The sequence below is a fragment of the Notolepis coatsorum genome, assembly GCF_963971535.1.
Source record: "Notolepis coatsorum genome assembly, chromosome: 6".
NCBI lineage: Eukaryota > Metazoa > Chordata > Actinopteri > Aulopiformes > Paralepididae > Notolepis > Notolepis coatsorum.
The window spans coordinates 68,170,629-68,196,235 of record NC_140170.1 but is presented as its reverse complement, the minus strand read 5'-3'; the positions used below and the strand labels follow the sequence as shown (position 1 = coordinate 68,196,235).

At 42.4% G+C, this 25,607-nt stretch overlaps 2 protein-coding genes across 3 annotated transcripts in view; one reads left to right on the top strand and one right to left on the bottom strand.

Annotated features, from left to right (window-relative positions):
- Nucleotides 1–570: 570 nt before the first annotated feature.
- Nucleotides 571–2,729, top strand: LOC311229534 (leucine-rich repeat neuronal protein 1-like; the record flags this gene model as incomplete). Its single annotated transcript, XM_084315610.1, has 1 exon — nucleotides 571–2,729. One exon carries the CDS (start codon nucleotides 571–573, stop codon nucleotides 2,707–2,709), a length of 2,139 nt encoding a protein of 712 aa, XP_084171736.1. The 3' UTR covers nucleotides 2,710–2,729.
- A 2,986-nt stretch (nucleotides 2,730–5,715) lies between these two features.
- The window catches only part of sumf1 (sulfatase modifying factor 1), a 46,576-nt gene continuing 26,684 nt past the window's right edge, over nucleotides 5,716–25,607 (bottom strand). For both annotated transcript variants that reach the window (XM_084316208.1, XM_084316207.1), the window contains 3 exons: nucleotides 19,730–19,843; nucleotides 17,410–17,469; nucleotides 5,716–7,262 (listed from right to left, as the gene is read on the bottom strand). In XM_084316208.1, the coding sequence (XP_084172334.1) occupies nucleotides 7,161–7,262; nucleotides 17,410–17,469; nucleotides 19,730–19,843 (276 nt within the window). In that variant the 3' untranslated portion in view covers nucleotides 5,716–7,160. The remainder of the gene's footprint in view (nucleotides 7,263–17,409; nucleotides 17,470–19,729; nucleotides 19,844–25,607) is intronic.

Here is a 25,607-nt window from a genome sequence, read left to right as displayed (position 1 = left end):
GAAGAATTTCGACGATTTATTCTGCCCTGTTGGGCACGTCAAATTAGTCCACTAAAAGTCTGTGGGCCGGCGCTGTGAAAGCTGCCTCTTACCTCGTTTCAGACCCTCTGTAAAGGAACTAACGTTTTCAGACACATGCTCTCTCTCTCTCACTCCCTCTCTCCCTCCCTCTCTCTCTCTGTCTCTCTCTCCCTCTCTCATCTAAACTGCCATCTGTTTGTGTGAAGTATGATGAAAGTTATTTTTATCTATTATGCATCCGTGTTGCAAGGCTCTAATACCTGACCCGTTTTTTCTGTGTCTTTTAGGCTTACTCTGCTAAAACGTGGGAAGTGAGAGAAAAGCCCTGCTGCTGGAGGCGGAGCTTGTGGACCGGACTGTCCCCTGGCCTCTTTCCCCCCCAAACACACACAGGATTAGACACCGCTGCTTGGAACGGCACCTCCGCCTGAAGCAACAGCGGCCGAGGAGGCCTGGTGCTCATGAACAGTGGTTTACCTTCGCTTCCCAGGCCCTTCTCCAGATCTCCTCCGAGCCTAGTGTGAGCAGCAGAGAGAGAGAGCAGACGGCATGGCCTCCCTCGACTGGCCTCGGCTGGCCTGGCTGTGTGCGGCGGGGCTGCTGCTGCTGCCCCTGGCGTGGGGCAGGGAATGCCCTCGGCTGTGCGTGTGCGAGGTCCGCCCCTGGTTCACCCCCCAGTCCACCTACAGGGAGGCGACCACCGTGGACTGCAACGACCTGAGGCTCACTCGCATCCCCGCCAACCTGTCCGCCGACACCCAGGTGCTGCTGCTGCAGAGTAACTTCATCTCCCACACCGGCGGGGAGCTGGAGGCCCTGTTCAACCTGACGGAGCTGGACCTGTCCCAGAACAACCTCAGCAGCGTGGAGTCCGTGGGCCTCACTGACATGAACCAGCTCACCACGCTGCACCTGGAGGAGAACCAGATCAGCCAGCTGCTGGACCACTGCCTGCGGGACCTGGCCAACCTCCAGGAGCTCTACATCAACCACAACCAGATCAGCTCCATTTCCCCCGGGGCCTTCCAGGGCCTGCGCAGCCTGCTGCGCCTCCACCTCAACTCCAACAAGCTCCGGATCATAGACAGCCGCTGGTTCGAGGCCGTACCCAACTTGGAGATCCTCATGATCGGCGAGAACCCGGTCTTTGGCATCCTGGACATGAACTTTAAGCCTCTGGCGAGTCTGAGGAGCCTGGTCCTGGCCGGCATGGATCTGACCGATATCCCGGGAAATGCCCTGGTAGGCTTGGATAACCTGGAGAGCATCTCCTTCTATGACAACAAGCTGGTCAGGATCCCCCAGTTGGCCCTCCAGAAAGTTCCAAACCTGAAGTTTCTGGATTTGAACAAGAACCCGGTTCACAAAATCCAAGAAGGAGACTTCAGAAACATGTTGCGTCTGAAGGAGCTGGGCGTCAATAACATGATGGAGCTCGTGTCCATCGACCGCTATTCCATGGACAACCTGCCGGAGCTCACGAAGCTCGAGGCCACCAACAACCCCAAGCTGTCCTACATCCACAGGCTGGCCTTTAGGGATGTGCCCTCTATGGAAAGCCTGATGCTAAACAACAACGCACTCAACGCCCTCTACCAGCGCACCGTGGAGGCCTTGCCGAATCTGAGGGAGATCAGTCTGCACAGCAACCCGCTACGCTGTGACTGTGTCATCCAGTGGATGAGCACCAACAGGACCACAGTACGCTTCATGGAACCCCTGGCCATGCTGTGTTCCTCACCGCTGGAGCTCAGAGGCCAGCGTGTTAGAGAAGTGAGGCTGCTGGACTCCCCGGAGCAGTGCCTCCCCCTCATATCCCACGACACCTTCCCCAGTCACCTGAGCCTGGAGCTGGGCACGAGTGTCAGTCTGGACTGCCGGGCCATGGCTGAGCCAGAGCCTGAGATCTATTGGGTCTCTCCCCTCGGAAGCAAGATCACCGTGGACACGGTGTCGGAGCGCTACCACCTGAGCAGTGACGGGACGCTGCGGCTGTCCCACATCCAGGTGGAGGACTCGGGTCGCTACACCTGCGTGGCTCAGAATACGGAGGGGGCCGATACCCGGGTCACCACCATCCGCGTGAACGGGACCCTGCTGGACAGCGCCCAGGTGATGAAGATCTACGTCAAGCAGACGGAGTCTCACTCCATCCTGGTCTCCTGGAAGATCAACTCGAACGCCATGACCTCCAACCTGAAGTGGGCCTCCGCCACTATGAAGATCGACAACCCCCACATCACCTACACGGCGCGCGTGCCCGTCGACGTCCACGAGTACAACCTCACGCACCTCCAGCCCGCCACGGAGTACGAGGTCTGCCTCACCGTCTCCAACATCCACCTGCAGACGCACAAGTCCTGCGTCAACGTGACCACGCGGAGCGTCACCTTCGCCCTGGACGTGTCGGACCAGCACCCCAGCGCCGCCGTGCTCGCCGTCATGGCCACCATGCTGGCCTTCCTCAGCCTGGCCACGGTCGGCGTTTACATGGCCCGCCGGTGGAAGAGGAAGAACTACCATCACTCCCTGAAGAAGTACATGCAGAAGACCTCCTCCATCCCTCTGAACGAGCTCTACCCGCCGCTCATCAACCTGTGGGAGACCGACAGCGAGAAGGAGAAGGACGCCTGCGCCGAGGGCAAACCCTCGCCCGTCGACACCACGCGTAGCTACTACATGTGGTGAGGAGGCCCCCGGCCGCCACTCCGGCGGCACAAACAGAGACACACTTTTGCCATTTTGGTGCAAAAGTCAGATAAAGTTGCAAATGTTTTTTGTATTCTCAGGCTTTGCTGATGAGGGGCAGAGTGATTAAGGACAGGATTTGTATTAGTATAGCGTATCGCCTCCGCTTGACTCTTTCTATTCCTCTTGTTTTGGAACTCTCCAAGATGGCAGCTGTGTTTAGGCTTAGTTGCTACGCTCTATATTTCTGTGGTGCATTTCGACTCACTTTTTTCCGAGTTGACGATGCGACAGTGGGGGGGGGGCCTTTTGGTCTTCTTGCAGTATTAGTAGAGTTCAGTGTTTTCTTTCTCTTGATTTGTAAAACAGGTAATCTGTTGGCGCACTGACGGGTGATGGGAGTTTGTATAAACTTCGATTAAATGCTGACTGATGAGGTATAGACGTGCTATTCTGTCTACTGAGTAACGTTAGCGATTGTGCAGTAATGTTGTATCAACTATAATTTGAACCTTTTTTTATTTTTTTTTTACTTTGAATTGCGAGAAGATAGGATAATTTAGTTTGTTGATAAACATGCTGTTAAGTGATAGAGACGTGAATGTTTATTAATAACATTCTGGGTTATTTACTCAAGTATAGTAGGAGCTTTTTCATTCTTTTCCTGCCAGTTATTTCTTATATTGATAGACTCTTTTTGCGTATCACCTAGTTTATGGTTTATTCCACATGCTAAATGTACTCTTGAAATAAAGTTTTGTTCTTTTGCACACATTTTGTCTCTGTTCTCATTATCATTCAAGCCAAAGACATAATGTTATATACAGTACCTTAGGCCTGGGAGGTATACCTAATATGAAGGTATACTGTCATGAATTGATTGATTGAATCCATGCAAAGGCTGTCGTCCACGATAAACATATTGTAAAAATACATACAAACATGCGGTACATTTTTAAGATAATTAAAAACTAAATCACCTTGACAACTGACTTCTTGGTCACCTTGACAACTGATTTCTTTGTGTTTCCTTGACGTGTTACTAGGAAACAGCTAGGACAATATTTTATTCCCTGTTGGGTTTGTTCTACTATCAACTGAGGAAACCAAATGTAAGTCTGTTCTAGAATGCTGGTTTTTGTTTGTTTTTATTGTCATAATGTTAAGTGGCATAGACAGTTTCCTGTTGCAATGTTTGCTAATGCAATAACTGACGTGAAATACACTTCAAACTGTTCCCTAGCAACAGAATTCCAGTGAAACAGAAGAAAGGAAGAACATGAAACAGTTTACATGTAGTCACACACCCCACTCCCCTGAGTCGAATCTGCCTCTCTCTATCCACACAGAGCTGTCTCTACGCCCGTACGTCACATCTATGGAAGCAAAGGAGTGTCTGATCAAATTCAAATACTTCTGTCACTCCTTTGCTTCCATACACATCCTGCTAAATGTTTTACAGCCGAACTCTGCGTAGAAGAATGCTCTGTCTCCTCACATTCTTTGTGACTGTGGATATATTATTCCGAGAGACAATGTATTACAAGATAAAGACGTAAAAAATATGTATATATATTATATATTATATATATATAAAAAGCGCTTTAAATTGTACTGGAAAACAAAACTCAAATACCGCTATACCATCAAAACTAAGAACGTTTTTAAAGTGCATAATGCGAATAATATGCACATTATATTATGTTGGTAGATATACAGTACACATATAACACTGAAATAGCTTGTGGGATAAAAGTAAGTCTTTTGAGGTTTTTCGACATTCCCTAACACGAACACATAATTGCATGACGTATGTCTGAGATATCCTACAAAGAACACTAATGTGATGTTGGAAGAGGAGGTGTGAGTCTTTCCAACTACAGGAGAGGAGTAACGGCATGTAGTCTCTGAAAGCATGTATCCTCAACCTCAGTACAAGCAGGCAGTTTAAACACATTACATGTTTCTATATCTAGGAATCTGACGGTACGCGTGGCTCCTGAGAGGTCAGAGTTGAAACAATAGTAACTACTTTACGAACCGTGTAATACAATAAAATAAAAAGTGGAGTGGATCATTGAGTCGGTGCTGCCCTCTGGTGGCTGCTATGGGCCAGTGGCTCTCAAACCTTTTCATGTCAATGACCCCCAAATTAGAGATAACAGAGGAGAGCAGAATAGCCATTAGTATACCCTCTCTCACTGTGATAACATCTAGAAGAATAGATTGGTGAAATAAATGAATTAATATTCCCCATTTGTTGGGGAATGGGGACCCCACTTTGAACCACTGCTATAGGCTACTAGTTTGATACACAATCCCTGTACTACAAAAAAAAACATATTACTAGAATAATGACAGTAAAGAAGAGGGCTTGAGGTTTGACAACATATTGATTAACAGTAATATATATGCTTTATGTTCAATTATATCAAGAGCTTGTTTGCTGGATAGGAAAAAGCTTGCCGTTCGGGGACCGTATTGATGATTGTTTCATGGAGATTTTAGCCTTGTTCTGTCACCTAGCAAGTGTCCTGGCCATGAATAATTCAGGTTGTTTTCACTTTGTTTGTGTGGAGCTGTGGCACATTGTGCCTATACTGTACACACAGAGGGCAAAGAGCACTCTGTTGTTTATCTCAGTCTGTCCTGGGAGTCGAGCTCGTACTTGAATAAAACATAAGTATAGGTTGACAGCACAGTCCAGGTCCCGTAAGGTCTAAATATTACATTTCCATACAGCATCTCTGTTCACCGTATACCTTATTCTGTACGTTAGAGGTGATGATCATCATGTGTAGTCGTCCACCGACAAAATGGATGATAAAACACGTGATGGCTGGCTGCACACAACCTCAAGGAGTCGACAAAAATATTTATTCATTAAAAACTCACACCGAGACAAACATGAGTCTCGATAATGAATGGAAATCATTATTTTATTTCATGAATACCTGTGTCTCTCTCTCACACACAGAAGTTATTTCATGAGTTGTAAGGGTTAGCTAGCTGAGCACATCTGCTTATAGGAACACAGGAAGCAGGGATTATCCAGAATTACAAAAGATAATTATGGATTTTTTTTTTTGTCAAATAAGATTTTAACATTGGTTCTTTTGGATGTCTTGTAACCCACGCCAGCCAATGAGCCCTCATTATGCACGTTTTCATTGTGTTATTTCATGTTAACGGTTATTCAGCATCATGTTATTATTTCATAATTATGTTCATGTTATATATATAATAATCTTGAATTGTGATGCGACGGCCTCATTGGAATGTTCAGTTCAAAAAATTCTAATCACACCGTTCACCTATTACAAAAGAGTAATAGGGCCATAGGACAATATTCTACACATTATCCTTTGAGAATGAAGTCAAAATTCCAAGATTAAAGTTGAAATTTCAAGAATAAAGTCAACATTTTCAGACAAAACACATGATCTCGAAATCTCCATTTTATTCTCAAAACACCATGGCTTTATTATCAAAATATGTACTTTCTTCTTGAGATTTTAACTTAATTCTCGAAGGATAATATAAAATATTTCATTCTTCTCGTGACCCTATCACAGTTGCCTAGTTTATAAACATTTATGTAAACAAAACATTTTACAGCTTGAAAATACCTTCAAAAATCACAATTACCTGTCAAATACTGTACCATTAGTCCACATTTGAGCAGCTCTGTCAATAATAACATAACATAACATGCACCATCTGGTGGACGCTTTTAATAATCACATAACATACACCATCTGGTGGATGGTTTTAATAATCACATATCTGGTGGATGCTTTTAATAATCACATATCTGGTGGATGCTTTTATCCAAAGCTCTGTCGATAATAAACACCCCTTCAATAAAACAGGGTATCACTGCAAGATTTCTCTCACTCAAACTTTTCAACCCAGTCGCTGATTCTCTTCTTCCCGACTGCATGGGCTAAGTATACTTATACATGGGCTGCAGTGGCTCAGGAGGAGGTAGAGCAGTCGTCTGGTAATCCGGAGGTTCCCAGTTCGATTCCCGCTCCTCCCGGGCAGCGTGACGAAGTGTCCTTGAGCAAGACACTTAACCCCTAATTGCTCGCGATGAGCAGGTTGGCACCTTGCATGGTCGCCTCCGCCGTCGGTCGGTGTGTGATTGAATGGGTAAAATGTGAGGAACAAATTGTAAAGCGCTTTGGATAAAAGCTGCTGTATAAATGCACCATTTACCATTATGGGCAGCAATAATGAGTCCTTCCCGGGCGACAGATTCCAGAAAATCCAGCTCCATGTGCAAAACAAGAAAGAACGTTCTGTTCCATACACCCACAGGGGCTGAATAATCAATTATCAAACATTCCCTTAATGTCTAGTTATTTGGTTGCAGGGCCGGGCCTGGGGGTCTGGCAGCTGCGTGCTGGACGGAGGGCCCGCTGCTCTGAGGGCTCGACGCGGCTCCGTCACCCCTCCTCCCGAGAGGCGCAGCGGAAGCCCAGATTGGAGGCCGAACTGTCAGGCGTGTTCTGGCTCCGCGCTGCACACCGGTACCTGTAGCAGTAGGACTGGAGGGAGATATAAAGGAATCATGACTTGGGAAGGACATTTGGTTTGTGGCACCTCATGTATATGTATACATGTAACTCTGTATGATAGCATGTACAATAGTGCTGTATATAATGTTTATATATACATTTATATATTATATTTCATTGCCTATATATGTATATATAATATATACATATCTTTCTGAATATACCTGCAAATGATTCTTCTATAAACCTACTTATACACCTGCATATAACTCTGTATATATAGCATGTACAATAATGCTGTATAAACATACATGTATTTATTCTTACCGTATTATATACAGTCAGGTCCATAAATATTGGTTACATATATCAACATACTTGATCATTTTGGCTCTGTACACCACCACCATGGATTTGAAATGAAACAATCAAGATGTGCTTTAAGTACAGACGTTCAGCTTTAACCTGAGGGTTTTTACATTCAAACCAGGTGAACGGTGCAGGAATTAGGAAAGGTTTCTGGAAAGGAAATGAAACTGCTCATGGTCCAAAGCATACCACCTCATCAGTGAAGCATGGTGGTGGTAGTGTTATGGCCTGGGCATGCATGGCAACAGAACTTGTTATTTATTGATTATATGGCTGCTGTTAAAAGCAGCAGGATGAATTCTTTTGTATTTTATTTTTTTATTCTTTTTTAAAACAAACATATAAACAAACATGACAACACACGATAAGATATACAAGCATTAATTGTCAGGGCACATCCAATGAGATCACATTTTGGTTAGTTGTTTTATATAAGATATACCCATAATACCTGTTATCTAAAAAAAAACCCTACATACATATGCTCAGCTCGAAACCCCCCCTCCCGGACCCCACCTTGAGAAGTACCTCCACTATCCCTCGCACCTAACCAGACACTACCATTATAAGCTAGCTTTTATTCTCTCCACCACTTCTAACCACATTGACATTTTGGATTCATTGAGACCCAGAATTCTTGCTGTAGATATTTCATGGTAAATTACATCGAGATATGTAAGAAACCAAACTTTACGGCACATTTTTTCCGGTTGAAACCAGCGTGATGCGATCAGCTTTTTGGCTACTGTGATACCCGATAAAACCAATCTCTTTAGCTGTGGATTCACTGCAAACTCAAAAACATCATTCAACAGCAATACCGAGGGGTGTACAGGTATATTCCAAGATACGAGTTTTGATATTTGTTGGGTCACATCTTCCCAGAATGCCTTAACTGGTGAGCAGTCCCAATACATGTGCATAAATGTCCCTTCGTCCCCATTTGTACATTGGGTGCATTTGGAATCTTGTTTGAGCCCCATTCGGCACAGTCTTATAGGAGTCAAGTATGTCCTGTGAATATAGTTAAGATTGATTTGTTGATGATCCGGGTTCCTTGATGTAAGTCGGACATTTGCCCAGGCTCCTTGCCAATCAAAGTCATTTTCCAGGTCTGGTATATCCCTCCTCCAGACAGAGTCAAGTTGGAGGGTTTCATACGAGGACGTTAGTAATTGATGATAAAATTCTGAAACAAAACCTCTCGATGTCTCTCTTGAGTAGAAGAGTTTGTGGTATCTGTGGTGTTCAATTGGTCTGTCTAATGGAACACCGTGAGACTTCAAACATAGCTCTAACTGTTTGTGAAAAAGCCATGTGGACTTGGTGAGATTAAATTTTTTGCGTATTTCTTTATCACTACAAAAACCCTGTTTGTTAAAAATATCCCCTAATGAGTGTATGCCTTGCTTTTCCCATATAGGGAATCTTATAGGTCGTTTTCCAATTAAGAGAGCATTGTTATTGAATAAGGGAGTATGGTTGTGCCATTCTTGTGGGTTAGGATTTTTTTTTTGTGATTCACGCCATATCCGGATCGCATGAGTAATTATGGGGCCAAATTTTCGTTCACAGTGCTTGATTGGTAGTTTAGTGTATGCTATGTCCTTCAGTCTATGTGGGGCTACTATGTTTTCTTCTATTTTCCTCCAAGATGCTAATGCTTGGGAGTCAAACCATGTTGTCAATGGACTTAATGAGTACGCCTTGAAATATAGGAAAAAATCTGGAAATGCCATGCCACCATCTGCTTTATTTCTCTGTGCGGTGGATCTTTTTATACGTGGTGGTTTGTTATTCCAAATAAATTTGTATGTGGAGGAGTGTAATCTTTTCCAGTAACCCTCTGGAGGGGGTAACGGTAGCATTGAACAGAAGAAGTTGATTTTAGGTAGTACATCCATCTTAACTATTGATATCCGTGCTTGTACTGTGTTCTTAAGTTTTGTCCATCTATCAAGGTCGTCTTTGATTTTGTTTTGGATTTTTGTGTAGTTGTGCTTCACCGTTTGTCTTATGGTAGGGAATATTTCCACTCCCAAGCATCTGAAATGTTTTACCATCGGTATCTGTCCTGGGAGGGTTGTATCTTTTTTTGCAGGGGTGTTAAGTGGAAGGAAAGCCGACTTCGGCCAATTTATCTTAAATCCCGATAAATCACCAAAGTCCTCAATCAATTTGAGCAGATGAGGCAATGTGGTGTTGGGGTTTTTCATGAACAATATTACATCGTCCGCATATAAACAAATTTTTTGTTGTGTGCCCTTGATTACGATAGGTTCTATGGATTGGGATTGTCTTATATATTGTGCTAACGGCTCTAATGATAGATTGAACAGACCGGGACTAAGAGGGCAACCTTGTCTGGCTGAGCGCGATACCGGAAAGATATCGGAGATGATTGTGCCTGTTATAATCATGGCCGATGGGTCTTTGTATAATACTTTAATCATATCGATGAATCCTTTTCCTAACCCCATCCTTTCTAGCACTGCCCACAGATACGACCATTCCAGCCTGTCAAAGGCCTTCATAGCATCCAGGGACAGTATCGCCTTAGGTATGGTATCCTCTTTGTCGGCATCAAGTACGTGCAGTATACGTCTTATGTTCTCAGTGATCAGGCGGCCTCCTATGAAGCCAGTTTGGTCCGGGTGAACTAAAGACGTCATATGCTTTTGTAATCTGATGGCTAATACCTTAGAGTACAGTTTGATATCTGTTCCGAGGAGGCTTACAGGTCTATAACTACCGCACTCGTTGGGGTCTTTGTCTTTTTTAAGGAGGACTGTTATGAGTGCAATATTGTCGGTTTTATGGAAGTTCCCCTCTTTGACTGAGTATAAGATCATATTTAGTAATAAGGGGCCAATTATGTCCCAACAAGAAAGGTACATTTCTGATGGGAAACCGTCTCTTCCTGGAGCCTTACCACTTTTCATTGCGGTTATGGCCATCTTGAGTTCCTCTAGTGTGATCGGTATTTCTAACTGTTTAGCGTCATCCTCTGAGAGTTTAGGGAGAATAATTTGATTAAGAAATGTGTCCATTTTGTTTTGATCGAAGGTCATTTCTGATTTATATAAATCGGAGTAGAATACTTTGAATGTATCGTTTATTTTTACCGGATCTGTTACAAGTACTTGTTGTGCTCTAATGGTAGTTATATCTGCAAATGTTGCATTAATTCTTAATTGCATGGCTAATAGGTGGCTGGGTTTGGAACCATGGGAGTACTGCTGTTGTCTTGTGCTGCGTATTTGTATTTCCGATTGTTGTCTGTATATGTCATTGATCTCTATTTTTAGTACGTTAACTTGATTTTCTAGTCGAGTTGAGTTGTTGTATTTCAGAGAATTAAATAACGTTGAGTAAAGCGTTTCCAGCTCATCCAGTTTTGTGTTTTGATTCTTGCGCATTTTGGAGGAAAAGCTATCCGTGAAGTCTTTGATCATTCCCTTTACCGACATCCATATTATTCTGGGGTCTTGCACCGAGTTTACATTCTCCCGTTGGAATACTATAAGAGCTTCTTTGAGTTGTGTAATGAATTCCTTGTTGTTAAGCAGCAACGAGTTAAATCGCCATCTTGGGGCTCGGGAGGATAGTATACCAAATGTACCTTTAAGAAGTAAATAACAGTGATCTGATAGTGCGTTGGGTATCATTTCCACTTCATAATTATCAAATAGTTTCTGTGATGCAAAGACATAATCTATTCTGGATAGTGTCTTATGTCTCGCAGATCGACAAGAGTACTTTCGGGTCGTGGGGTTAAGTAACCGCCATAAGTCCTTTACACCTGTAATCTTTGACCAATCCTTTAATGCCTTCGATGAATTCTTTTGTTCGCTGGAAAAGGCGAGGTAAGATTTGTCTATCCTTGGGTTCCAGATGGCATTAAAATCCGCTCCTATTATAAATGAGTAATCGGGAATGTCTAACATTGCATTGGTTAGTGTAGTGAAGAAATCTTCTTCGTACAAATTTGGGGCGTATACCGCTATCAACGCTATTTTCCTGTTCTTATGTTCAATCTTAGCTATAGTTATCCGACCTTCTACATCAGACCATACTCCCTTTAGTACAATATTCAACTTACGTTTAACGACTATTGCTACACCCCGAGTTCTCGTACCAATAGAGGAGTGACTGATATTATGGTATATGTTGTCCGCTAATTTACCTATGTCTTTCCCTAGAATGTGTGTTTCGCTTAGCAGAGCAATGTCCACATGTTCTTTTTTCATCAGTGTGAGCACGCTTTTGCGTTTAAGTTGGTTATTTATTCCCCCGGTGTTCCATATCATTATATTCAAACTAGCCATAGTCTATACATGTTGCATTGTAATTTTTGGTAATGCTTCTAGAGTGCGAGGCAATACTAGATATACATCCCACTAGTGAGGTCCCGTTGAGAGCCGAGCTTAAAAACATACATATATACAAATAAAAATCCCCTACCCTTCCCTCCCACCGAGAGTCGTACAGGATTGTGTTCCATGAACACAACCTTTGCGTATGACTCTCTCCCTTGCACCACCGGATATCCCAGAATGATCCAATTATCCTTAACATTCCTATGTATACCATAGGATCTAACACTCTAAATTCTACCCTAAGTAGAATGTCGACTGTGGCTTGGCCACTTACCCGTAAAAAATAAATAAATAAAAATTTAAATGAGATAAACTAAAAATAAAGACCAAAAATAAGCTTCAATTGTCATGCCTTAATCACTTACATTTTATATGAACTTGTAATTTATAGTAATTTATAGTAACCCATGAATAATATGAAGGTATTGAACTGAAGAGAGAGCCTCAATAAATCAGAGAGAGCGGATGAAAAAGAAAGAAAAAAAAAAAAAAAAAAAAAAAAAAAAAACAAGTAAAAGGAAGAGAACATTAACTTAGATCTTAAAAGAGCATTGCTATGCTTAAACATCTAAAGTATTAATTGGAGAAGTAGTGAAATTATTTCCCATTAATAAAAAAACAATTTTTAAATACGTATATGCAGCATTTCCCCCGACCGGGGTGGGCGATGATCGTTGTGTAGAGTGATCTTTCAGCCGGCCGGCTATGATGGCTCTGTGGTTTTGTATCTAGATAGCTGTTGATTATTCCCCCGAGGGGCTTCTGGTAGAATGAATGACCACGTATTGCTGATATTCCAGAATGCTCCATATATCAAAGAATGCTTCGATGTTCTAGATTATTCCAATATGTCATTTTTACATTGTCTGAATGTTCCAGTATGTTCTGGAGTGTTCCAATCTTAAATCCAATATGTCCGCAATAATATACACGTCGGGGAAAGCATTCAAAAACTCTGAGCACGTAGGTCTCTCTGTCCCAAATCCTTGATATAGTACAACCTGAATATTAAAGGTTGTACTATATGGTGACCTTGCATAACTGAGATTTAAAAGGCCATTTATACACTAATCAGCTCCTGTTCAGACAGGAATTTGGCTGCCTCTTCAGGCGATTTGAGGAGAACTTTTGCTCCTTGTTTGTCGACGGCGCGAAGTATTGCAGGGTATATTAGTAGGGGTCTGTGTTTCCCCAGGTATAGTTGAGACATCACCGTCTTGAACTTGGCACGCAGTTCCACTACATCACGACAATAATCTTCAAAGCAGTGTATTGGTACCTCCATGTGTTTCAGATTGCCTTTCATCTTGCGAATTCCACGCATAATCATTTCTTTTATTCTGACTTGGCGCAGTACAACTAATATCACTCTGGGCTTAGCGTTGCTGTCACTGGAGCGGGGTCCCAATCTGAAGCACTCATCCACCTCCGGTATTTTAGGAAGGATTCCTGTTCCCAAGATTTTCTGTAATTCTGTGGCAAACTCTTCAGGGTTTTCACATCTCACTGATTCGTCCAGACCGACAATGCGAATATTCAGCCTGCGTTTTTGATATTCCATCTCGAATATTTTGGCTTTCTGTTCTTTATTGATTCGCGTGAGCTCCTCCGTTATTTCGCTGAGCTCCGTCTTGATTTCATTGTAGTTCCCCTTCATCTCGGCAGTTAAGTTAACTGTGTTAGCAGGATGAATTCTGAAGTGTTTTGGGCATTATTATCTGCTTATATTCAGCCAAATGCTTCAGAACTCATTGGATGTTGCTTCACAGTGCAGATAGACAATGACCCAAAGCACACTGTGAAAGCAACAAAATACTTTTTTAAGGCAAAGAAGTGGAATGTTATGCAATGGCCAAGTCAATCACCTGACCTGAATACAATTGAGCATTTCACTTGCTGAAGACAAAAAGGAAGGGAAAATGGCCCAAGAACAAGCAGTAAGTGAAAACGGTTGCAGTAGAGGCCTGGCAGAGCGTCACCAGGGATAAACCCCAGTGTCTGGTGATGTCTATGGGTTCCAGCCTTTGGACCGTCATCGAGCGCAAAGGATTTGCAACCAAGTATTAAAAGTGACCATTTTATTTATGGATTGCTAGTTTGTCCAATTACTTTTGGTCCCTTAAAGGGGGGGGGCGCACATGTAGAAACTGTTGTAATTCCTACACTGTTCACCTGATTTGGATGTAAAATTAAAGCTGACATTTTGTCAATGTCCAAATATATGCTGGCCCGTATGACTTACTGTCTTTATACCCGTTTCACTGTACATATTAATACTACAACTCTGTGTACATACATCTGATGTACTCAGTAGTACTACGATCCCGTTGAAAAAAATAGAACAGATACAATCACAGAAAGATTTAAATAATTTCTTCTTTGTTTTGATAAATGTCCACCACTTCATATCTCACTTCCTTTACATGACTGAGGGGCACACAGCGAGGACTAATCATGTTTTAATTACAACTGAGCCACTGAGACAACAGAAGGAGAGGTTTGAGGAGAGGTGGAGGAGATGGCAGGACTCGGTGAGGTACCATGAGGCCACAATCTGTGACTGTGTGAAATATGGAGAGAAAGGAATGGTATAAAAAATTTAATTAAAATAAGAGTGAGTGTTGTTTCTGTTCATCGATTTTGTATAGAAAAATTAAAATAAAAATAAGTGTACAAAACAACAACTGAGCAAATGTGTTCACCAAGCATGTCTGATTGAAGTCTGCTGGCCCCCCCCCCCCCAGTCACTCTTTCAGATTAAACAAACGCATCTCTGTGCTAAGGACTTATTTTGCATGCAATCAATCAACATTGCCATAGCAACCACACACACACACACACACACACACACACACACACACACACACACACACACACACACACACACACACACACACACACACACACACACACACACACACACACACACACACACACACACACACACACACACACACACACACACACACACACACACACACACACACACACACACACACACACACACACACACACACACACACACACACACACACACACACACACACACAGTAAATCTACCATACGAGGTCACACAGGGTCTATCATGTTGTCCTATGTGAACATAACTGATCACAAGTCCCGCCCTCTGTTCTCGATCCTCCAATCCCAACTGTTGCTTCCTGTATAGGCAATGGGCCGAGGTTGCCCTTGAGGCTCCAGGTATGATGTTGGCAGTCAGACAAGCTCCGAATTGCAGTCCAAAAAAAGTCCCAGTTTTATTTGTAAGCAAAGAATTTATTTCCACAACAGCCCCAATAGCTTGCTATAACTAGAAAACAAACAAAAGGGTTTTGTAAATTGAGATTAACTGATCATTAAGTGCGGTCAAAACCTGAGGCCCACCTGAGCTCTGCCCACCTGAGCTCTGCCCACCTGAGCTCTGCCCACCTGAGCTCTGACCACCTGAGCTCTGCCCACCTGAGCTCTGACCACCTGAGCTCTGACCACCTGAGCTCTGCCCACCTGAGCTCTGCCCACCTGAGCTCTGCCCACCTGAGCTCTGACTACCTGAGCTCTACCTGAGCTCTGACTACCTGAGCTCTGCCCACCTGACCTCTGCCCACCTGAGCTCTGCCCACCTGAGCTCTGACTACCTGAGCTCTGACTACCTGAGCTCTGCCCACCTGAGACCTGACCACCTGAGCTCTGCCCACCTAAGCTCTGACTACCTGAGCTCTGCCCACCTGAGCTCTGCCCACCTGAGCTCTGCCCACCTGAGCTCTGACTACCTGAGCTCTGACTACCTGAGCTCTGCCCACCTGAGACCTGACCACCTGAGCTCTGCCCACCTGACCTCTGACCACCTGAGCTCTGCCAACCTGAGCTCTGACTACATGAGCTCTGCCCACCTGAGCTCTGCCCACCTGAGCTCTGCCCACCTGAGCTCTGACTACCTGAGCTCTGCCCACCTGAGCTCTGACTACCTGAGCTCTGCCCACCTGAGCTCTGCCCACCTGAGCTCTGCCCACCTGAGCTCTGCCTACCTGAGCTCTGCCACCTGAGCTCTGACCACCTGAGCTCTGACTACCTGAGCTCTGCCCACCTGAGACCTGACCACCTGAGCTCTGCCCACCTGAGCTCTGCCTACCTGAGCTGTGACTACCTGACCTCTGACCACCCGTCATATTATAGGAGGTAAAGGGGAAACATGAAAAAAAGGTAGACCAGGTAAGACACCATATCGGATTTACATAATGACATAATAAACCCAAAACACAAAGAAGTTCATCAACTACATATCTAATGGGGCAATAAAGACACAATTTAGATTAAGTGAATCCGACTCCTACACCTTCCCTCGGACAAAGCGACCGGTGCGATCGGAGGATAAAGATAAGAGGGCACGGGGCGCTTGAAATAGGTCATTTAGGACATCATTCAGTTCTAAACGTTATGAGACACTTCCTGCCTTCGGGGGGGGGGGGGGGGGGGGGGGGACGAGCACAGCAGCTGACTGCCGACACTGTGGAACACGGGCTGTTCTGGGAACAGCGGAGATACAACTGCTTCAGCCCCACAGGTCTTTAGAAACTGATGCCAGGAGGACAGGAAAGGCCAGGAATAGGGACGGATGCATTTCTCCCTCAGTGCACGGGGCAGCGGCACAGAGAGGCTCCCTCACTTGAAGTACAGCCAGGGAGGAAATGCTGATGCCATAGAGATGCCATTGTTTTTTAATACCTGTCATGCACCGGGTTACAGGGCTGGTAGGATTTCATATTCACTGCCCAACTCATATCCTTAAGCGTACCCTGTCCGCCGAGTCCAACACAGACAATAACACCACTGACGGCTGGCTGGGTTATTGCCCTTCTGAGGATCCGTCCATAATATATTTCTCCCCCGTCACTGCCGCACTACCAAACGGTTAACCCTTTCACTGCGACAATACAGAAGGTTAACCCTTTACTATCACACTTGAACCGTCTGTAGTGTGATAGTAAAGGGTTAACCTTCTGTAGTGTGGTAGTGAAAGGGTTAAGGTTTAATGGGAATTTTAATGTTCTTGTGGGTTAAGGTTAAGGGGGTGTCGTAATGTGGACCCGTGAAGCCCTTTGAGACGTGCGAGGTAAGATAAGATGAGCGGGCGTCATAGCAGCATGGGGGGGGGGGGGGTACAGGTATGGGCAGGGTAATAGTAGAAAGACATACATATAGGCAATGAAATTAGATGCGAATATAAAACTATGAGGGGGGGAAAAAGAAAACTGTAAATAATATAATAAACCGTGAACTATAATTGTGATTAAGGACTCGACAGTCAGCCTGGTTTGAATACCTGAGCAGAGTCTCTCCCAGCCGCTGTCTCTAATCATCTACTCTAGAGACAAATCACATCCGAGGACATTGCCGCTGTACAGACCTACTTGATGGAAGCACCTCATTACCTTGTGGCACATGTAAGATCCTCCCTTTTTCACTTTGTTGGCTCCTGATGAAGGTCCCGTCTAACAGAGAGAGAGAGAGAGAGAGAGAGAGAGAGAGAGAGAGAGAGAGAGAGAGAGAGAGAGAGAGAGAGAGAGAGAGAGAGAGAGGGATAAAGATGTAATCAGTTGAGTCCTCAACGTAGAGATTATCTTAAATGAAGACCGCATAGACTCAACGTCTACGGTCTGTAGTGTGTAGTGTGGTAGTGAAAGTGTTAACATTCTGTAGTGTGGTAGTGAAAGGTTAACCTTCTGTAGTGTGGTAGTGAAAGTGTTAACCCTTTATAGTGTGGTAGTGAAAGGGTTAACCCTTTATAATGTGGTAGTGAAAGGGTTAACCCTTTATAGTGTGGTAGTGAAATCGTTAACCCTTATAGTGTGGTAGTGAAAGCGTTAACCCTTTATAGTGTGGTAGTGAAAGGGTTAACTGGGATAAGCACTTCATTTAGTGGTCGAGTCTAAACGGTCCACATCGGGTGTAAACCCAAACATTAAGGTACGTGCTTGTTCCACGTAATTGTACATGAGTCTACGCGGTCTTCATTACGTTAACCGTCTGTAGTGTAGTAGTGAAAGGGTTAAATACCCCATGAAATTAAAAGTTATCCAATTCTATCCCTTTTGTCTACATCTAGTTCTCATCTATTTATCACTATGTGCCAAAAAGAAAATCCTTTTATATTCATGTAAGGAGTCCATTGTTGTCTCTTCCTGGAAAAAGTACTTCATTCGTGAGTGGTGTCCCTCTGCACTTGAGGGCAAACACTAACAGAATCATCCAATACAATTGGATTTGAGTAGCCCAGCCCTCCCAGTCTTCATAAACACTTTAGGATGTCAATCAAATCGACCCCCTGCCCCGCCCACACACATAACGGACAAAGAAAACATGCTTTGGCTGCTTTAACTAAAGGTGGTGAGACACTGGGCATCTTTGGCTGCTTTAACTAAAGGTGGTGAGACACTGGGCATCTTTGGCTGCTTTAACTAAAGGTGGTGAGACACTGGGCATCTTTGGGGCAACATTGTTGGGCAAGTAGACTCAACTTGTCTCTACCGATTTAACGCCAACCTATTGTTGCCCAGATACATTCTATTACATACCGTATTTCCCCTCTTTAACACTTCCTTTTCTATTCAGGGTACCTGTAGCTTTCAACAAGTTAGATTTAAGAATTTTTAAGACCTTTTTAATAACAATTAACGAAAAAAAAACACAGTGACACTGAATTGGCGGCTGCACTCGTTCCATACAAGCTCTCGCCAGACGCACCAAGCTAGCCCGGTAGCGGTGCAAAAAACAACGACTTGAATACAAAAACATTTCATATATTTAATATTATTTCATTACCCGACAGCCAGGCTGCCGCTCCCAAATGTAAGACCTGTGCAAATGAAATGTAAGACTTTTTAATACCTTTTAAGGCCTTAAATTGAGAATTATGAATGTAAGACTTTTTTAAGATAGCCAGTGCATTGTTTTGTGGCTCTCTGCAGACCTGAGCTACATGGTTGGTTGAAGGTGGAAGGTTCCTGTGACGTGATCCCTGGCGGGATACATCCGTACGTCAGTGATGTGAATTTAAGACTTTTTAATAGCCCGCAGATTGGTATTGGTGAGCACATTTCCCTACCGTGGTGCGCAAATAAGCATTCAGCTTCTTCCCCCCAGGCCATCAGAGTCTTGAACACTGAACTCTCCACACACAAGCACACATGAGCACACACACAACACACACACTGTATACGCTCACACACTAACAGGCACTTTAGCATGAACACACACACACACACACATGCTGCACACGCTCACACTCATGGTCACTTTACACAATGAAAAGGTCACTTTAAAAAATAAAAAAAGAACGGGAGTGGTTCTTGTATAGTAAATAGATGGATATAGCAAGATAGCATAAGGATATATAGTATAACTGTAGATTGTATAGTATAGCATTGTGTATAGTAGTGTACATAAGACCCAGTGCCTCATCCGTAGCCAACATTGTATTGCACTATCGCAGGACCTTAGCATGTCTTACCATGCTTTTTGTAAACTTTATGTACATTATACCTGTTATGTCTTATTCTTATTACTTGTATTATTGCACAAATGTCTTATTCTCATTCCTATTCTTATTACTTGTATTATTGCACAATCGCCGCGGGCATGACCTCCCGCATTTCACTGTATGCTTGTATGCCGTGACAAATAAAACTCTTGACTTGACTTGAAATGGTTCCCCGGTGTCATTGCCGTCATAAAGAGGTAAAGCAGAATTACCGGGTTGCGTTGTGGGTCTGTGGTGTGATGCACCGTCCACCAGTCTGACGTCCACTCCCACGCGTTCCCCGCCATGTCATACAGGCCAAAGCCGTTGGCAGGAAATGACATCACCTGTAGGATCATGTGGAGAAAACAACACCATGATGGCTCGATACGGATTGTTTTAATGTGATGACATGGTGATGATACTCTTTGTTTGTATTGTTTATATAAAATAAAAAATAAATTTGTTTTAAATTAGCTGTGTGTGTGTGTGCATATGTGTGTGCATGTGTACGTGTGTGTGTGCGTGTGTGTGTGTAACCCTGTAGGACTTTTGCAAGAATGGTCCACGATACTGATCATGATTAAAGGTCGTATGATTCAAAGTAATGACTGCTGCCTAGTGTTTATGCCATTCCATTACTGTTTAGTACTGACTAAAAGAGACTTGATACAGGGATAGAAGTTTAACATGCATTTAAGATGTAAACACTTTGTCTACATATTTCATTGTTTGCAATCATGAAACAAAATGTTCCTGTATTTGAAAATCTGATCCTTCAACTATTTGTTAATTTTTAAGTCCATTATTGGTAAACTACCTCCTTATACTACATCATTATTGGTAAGCTACCTCCTTATACTACATCATTATTGGAATGACATTTTGGTACCTATGGAACCCGTTCTAGTGACTGGCTGGTCCTTAACACATTGACTGCCAGTCAGCAGGGTATGGAAGCAAATGAGTGCCATAAGTATTTGAATTTAATCAGACACCGCATTTATAGCATTGAAAATAATTACTTTGAAAACATGTATAATAACTTTGAAAACATGTATCTGAATTTTTTCAGACACCGCATTTATAGTTCCAGACACCGCATTTATAGTTTCAGACACCGAATTTATAGCATTGCAAATAAATACTATGAAAATCATGTATCTGAATTTTTTTGCTCAGAGTTTAACAAAAATGCAGTGTTAATAAAAAAAAGTCGAATGCATAATAAAATTCAATGTAAAAATGCAGTGTTCATTAAAAAATTCGAATGCATAATAAAATTCAATGTAAAAATGCAGTGTTCATTAAAAAATTCAATGCATAATTGCGGTGTATATAATTCGATGTCAAAAATTGCGGGGTGTGGATTTCGACGTAAAAAACCCAACATCCGGGTTACCCAGACAGGATAAAGCAATCGAGCTGGATGTGATCGAACTGACTTCTGGCCTATCACTGCACGGCTTTGTCAGTCATGTGATCACAACAACCCAGGAAGCCTTTCCTCCCGACGACAAAGAGAAGAGAAGGTGGCTGAAGCCTGAAGTTGATACAGTAAGTTTGATCTCAATGATAAACAATAATTAACAGGTAGGCTAACGGCAGGCACCACTACGAATTGAAAATGGGGGACCCTGATGTAAACAAGACGAAAGTCTTTCTCTGGTCTGCATCCCCTTAACAATTGTGTGTATTGAGCCGTACTGTATTGTACCCATTCTGCAATCTGTTAAATAAAGTTTTCAATCATTCATTCAGGCTAGGCTAACATTAGGTACTACTACTAGTTAGGTAACGTTAGCTAGAATCCAAATCGAAAATCAAGAATCCAAATCAAAAGTCTTATATAAGGTTATGAGATGAACATGTATGTTATGTAGGTTATGAAATGAATATGTATGTAATATGTAATAAAAACGCAGCTCAACGCATACATTTGATCTAGAACCCCGTTTGTTGTCCCCTAACTGTTATACGAAGATGGCCGGCGGTCTCGTGACAACCAGAATACAAAACATTACCTGTTGTTATTGTTAAGTCGCTATCTTGTGATAGTAACATGGTCGTGGTGTGAATTACCTGGCTCTAAATTAAAGTATTTTTGGATGACACAACACAGTAATAAGAAGGATGGCAAGTGTATGATGGCATGCATGTACAATAATGCTGTGTATACCCTAATTATATTTATTCTTAATGTACTGTATATATCCACATGTGTTTGTACATATAACTGCATATAAACCTTTTACATATCTGTAGATACTACTATATCTATATCTGTACATATCCCTTACCTACTCTTACTAGTTACGCTGCTGGCCAGTATGACTACCATAGTGTCTTTATACCTGCTGCATCAATGTACATAATAATACTACAACTCTGTACATATATATGATCTGATTAGCATTATTACTCAGTAGTACTGATTTATATATTTTAAACAATATAATGAATTAAGGTTTTGTTTTATTTGTCACATAAGGTACATGTACATTACAGTGAAACACTTGGTTCTGTATGAGCCTCCTGAGATTGTGCTTCATAGAAGTTTTTCTAGAAGTTAGACATCTCTTTGATCCAATGACCTTGTAGTAGACAGAAATCTATTTGTTTGTTTCTTCATATCACAGTTTACAATTTATTTTCTTTTTGCAGGCATGACTTCACCCCAACATCCCCTGAGTGGAACATGGAAAGAGTGTTGACCTTGATGTTTATCGTTGTCTTTCAACCATATTGTTTGTTACTGTTTAATAAATTGTTTGTTACTGTTGATGTTTAATAAATGTTTATCGTCGTCTTTCAACACCCTGCCTCAGACTCCTATCCATGGTAACTCCCAGCTATTACTAAAGTTGATTTCAAGACGTGACTCGGGGGCGTTCCAAGGGTGCGTTCCAGCAGAGGTGTTCATTGACTCCAGTGTTTATTATGTATTTTCACAGCAGAAAAACACTCAAGTTATTCCTTTCTTCCGTTCAGAATCAGCCAGCCTGTTGTATATTGAACAGCCCAGTATATGTATTAGGGATGCACAGTATGGACGTTTTTTCAGCCGATAACGGATCACTACCTGCTGCTCATGGCGAATACTGATAACTTCATAACCTGTAGTTTATACACAACTGAGGGTCTACAGATCTAAAGGACAACAACCAATCAGAGCACTTGTCTGCCATAAAAACATAATACATCTGTAAAATAACAAGGGAACAAAGGTGAATTGTGCCACATTTATTTTAAACGTGTTTTACGTTTACTCTGGTGTTTAAATTTCTGTGAATATAGTTTGTATTATGTACTGTTTACATTTTGTACAATCGTCGTTTCTGTAAATGAGGGAAACCTCAGAGGCGTACGATTTTAAATAAAGGTTGAAATGAAAAAATTTGGTTACAGAAAAAGACCTAACCTCTCTTTCTCAGTCATCAGATAGAACATGCTCACAACATTGAACAGCAGCAATGTAGATGTCACAGACTGGGATGCAGCTCGTAGGTCAACAGCTTCTCTTAAAGCAGCCATTAGTCCATCAGTCAGTGGGCTCTCTGTGTTTGGGACAATGACACTAGAGTGGCCATCAGGAGCAAATCCACTGTTCTCCCACTCAATCTGAGGAATATCCACACCCTAAAAACAACAGAAATAGAAAGCCTTATTTGTGGTATTAATTATCTTGATAGACAGCAGCAGTAAGGTGGGCACTTATGGCTTTTGAAATCTGTATGCTCCTACTCATTTATCTTTCTGTTTTCACATACTGTAACTCATTTTCTAGGACTATAAGCCCTAAACCACTGCCCATGTTGTTTAGCAAATGTTCATGGCTCTTATTCTGACCTACACTTTTGTAATTCACTCAGCATATGAATTGTTCCCACATGTAAGAGAAATTAAATGTTCTCATCAGGAAACCTTTCTTATGCATTTGACACATCCCAACTTTTGCCATACAGTATAACTATGCTATAGTTCAAATATTTTCACCTATTTACCTTGCTGTCAGATAGCCCTTTCTGGTGGGGAACAGGCTTTATAGCCACCTACAGTATGCTCTCTTAAAAGGGTGCTCTGGGATGAAAATACAGGGGAAGTTCAATGGAGTCTGGTAGGTGTTTGCAAGAGCATGGATAGCGGTTTCAGTTTTTGAGTGGCTGAGGGATCAATACTATTGAAAGCATTGAAGTTGTAAAAATTGGACAAAGTTACCTCCATGTTATCAGAAACTGGAATTGGGTGATGGATTCGTCCCAGCTCCCACAGCTGATTTAGGGTCATATGGCCTTCTGTTCTTATAGGATGATTTGCCCAGCCACTGCGCAATGTGTCCAGGTCATCGTGAAGCCGTGGCAGGAACACATAATGGCAACAGAAGAGGTGTGTAGCATTGCCAATGTTGAGGAACCCCTCTTCTTCAAGGTAGTGTAGAGCATCATAGTAGATGACTGTAACAGCTGTCCACATGTCTCGCCATAGCCTCTCTATCCTGGAAAATTGCGAGTTTACCAGAACATTTTAAAGTTAAAGGACAGGGAATGGCAATATTTGCATTTGTGGCAGATTTGACATGGAATTATTATGTATGTATAATAAACAACTGATCATGTAAGATCTCAGCAGTTTCTTTTGTTGAGAAAAGGTTTCCAGCAACAACAAATGCACAGATGGATTTTATTTTAAATGCAATCCAATGATCTGATGTTCATTGTGTGTATTTCTTTATCTACCCTTTCATGAGTCATTATTGTCAGTCCAAAACAAGAGATTATGTTTTTGTAACATGTTTCTAAAACATTATCTCGTGTTATTTACATACTAAGACAATAGGTGTGACATACAAATGTAATTCGACACACACTGCCCAGCAAAAACTGTAAATTTTTTTTTTGCAGCAAGGAAGAGATTGTTTAATTTGCATGATGAAGAGGTCACAGTTAAGTACCCTTTGACTGACATCAACTCCCACCGTAGAGAGGAATTTTACCTCACACTATTGCAAATAACAGTACTGCTTCTAGTAGGTATATGTGTAGCAAACAGTACAGTTCTGGCATGGCAGCAGTGAGATGGTGTCTTTCAACTAGCTTATATACAATATAATATATACAATAATACAATAAATTCACCAAACACTACACAATACCAATGCTGTAGACTGATGAAAATATAATTTATTTATCTGGCCTTCTTCCAAGAATCTGTCAAGAAGTTTGGTTTCCCTCTTAGGTAAATATTTCCTGAGGCAGTGGGGGGCTGTTGAAACCAACACTTAATGTGGTCTTTGTTGTAATTGTTGGTATATTTTAGGGTACGAGCTGATCTGGGGGTGGAAAATGTGGACGTTCCACGTCTCATGTTTACAGTCCGTGGCACTGGAAGGGGCAGCTTTATATCTGGCAAGAGTGTTCACAACCAACGGTAAGCCCAAAAGATCAGAGATTGCTAGTTGAAAGACACCATCTCACTGCTGCCATGCCAGAACTGTACTGTTTGCTACACATATACCTACTAGAAGCAGTACTGTTATTTGCAATAGTGTGAGGTAAAATTCCTCTCTACGGTGGGAGTTGATGTCAGTCAAAGGGTACTTAACTGTGACCTCTTCATCATGCAAATTAAACAATCTCTTCCTTGCTGCAAAAAAAAAAATTACAGTTTTTGCTGGGCAGTGTGTGTCGAATTACATTTGTATGTCACACCTATTGTCTTAGTATGTAAATAACACGAGATAATGTTTTAGAAACATGTTACAAAAACATAATCTCTTGTTTTGGACTGACAATAATGACTCATGAAAGGGTAGATAAAGAAATACACACAATGAACATCAGATCATTGGATTGCATTTAAAATAAAATCCATCTGTGCATTTGTTGTTGCTGGAAACCTTTTCTCAACAAAAGAAACTGCTGAGATCTTACATGATCAGTTGTTTATTATACATACATAATAATTCCATGTCAAATCTGCCACAAATGCAAATATTGCCATTCCCTGTCCTTTAACTTTAAAATGTTCTGGTAAACTCGCAATTTTCCAGGATAGAGAGGCTATGGCGAGACATGTGGACAGCTGTTACAGTCATCTACTATGATGCTCTAC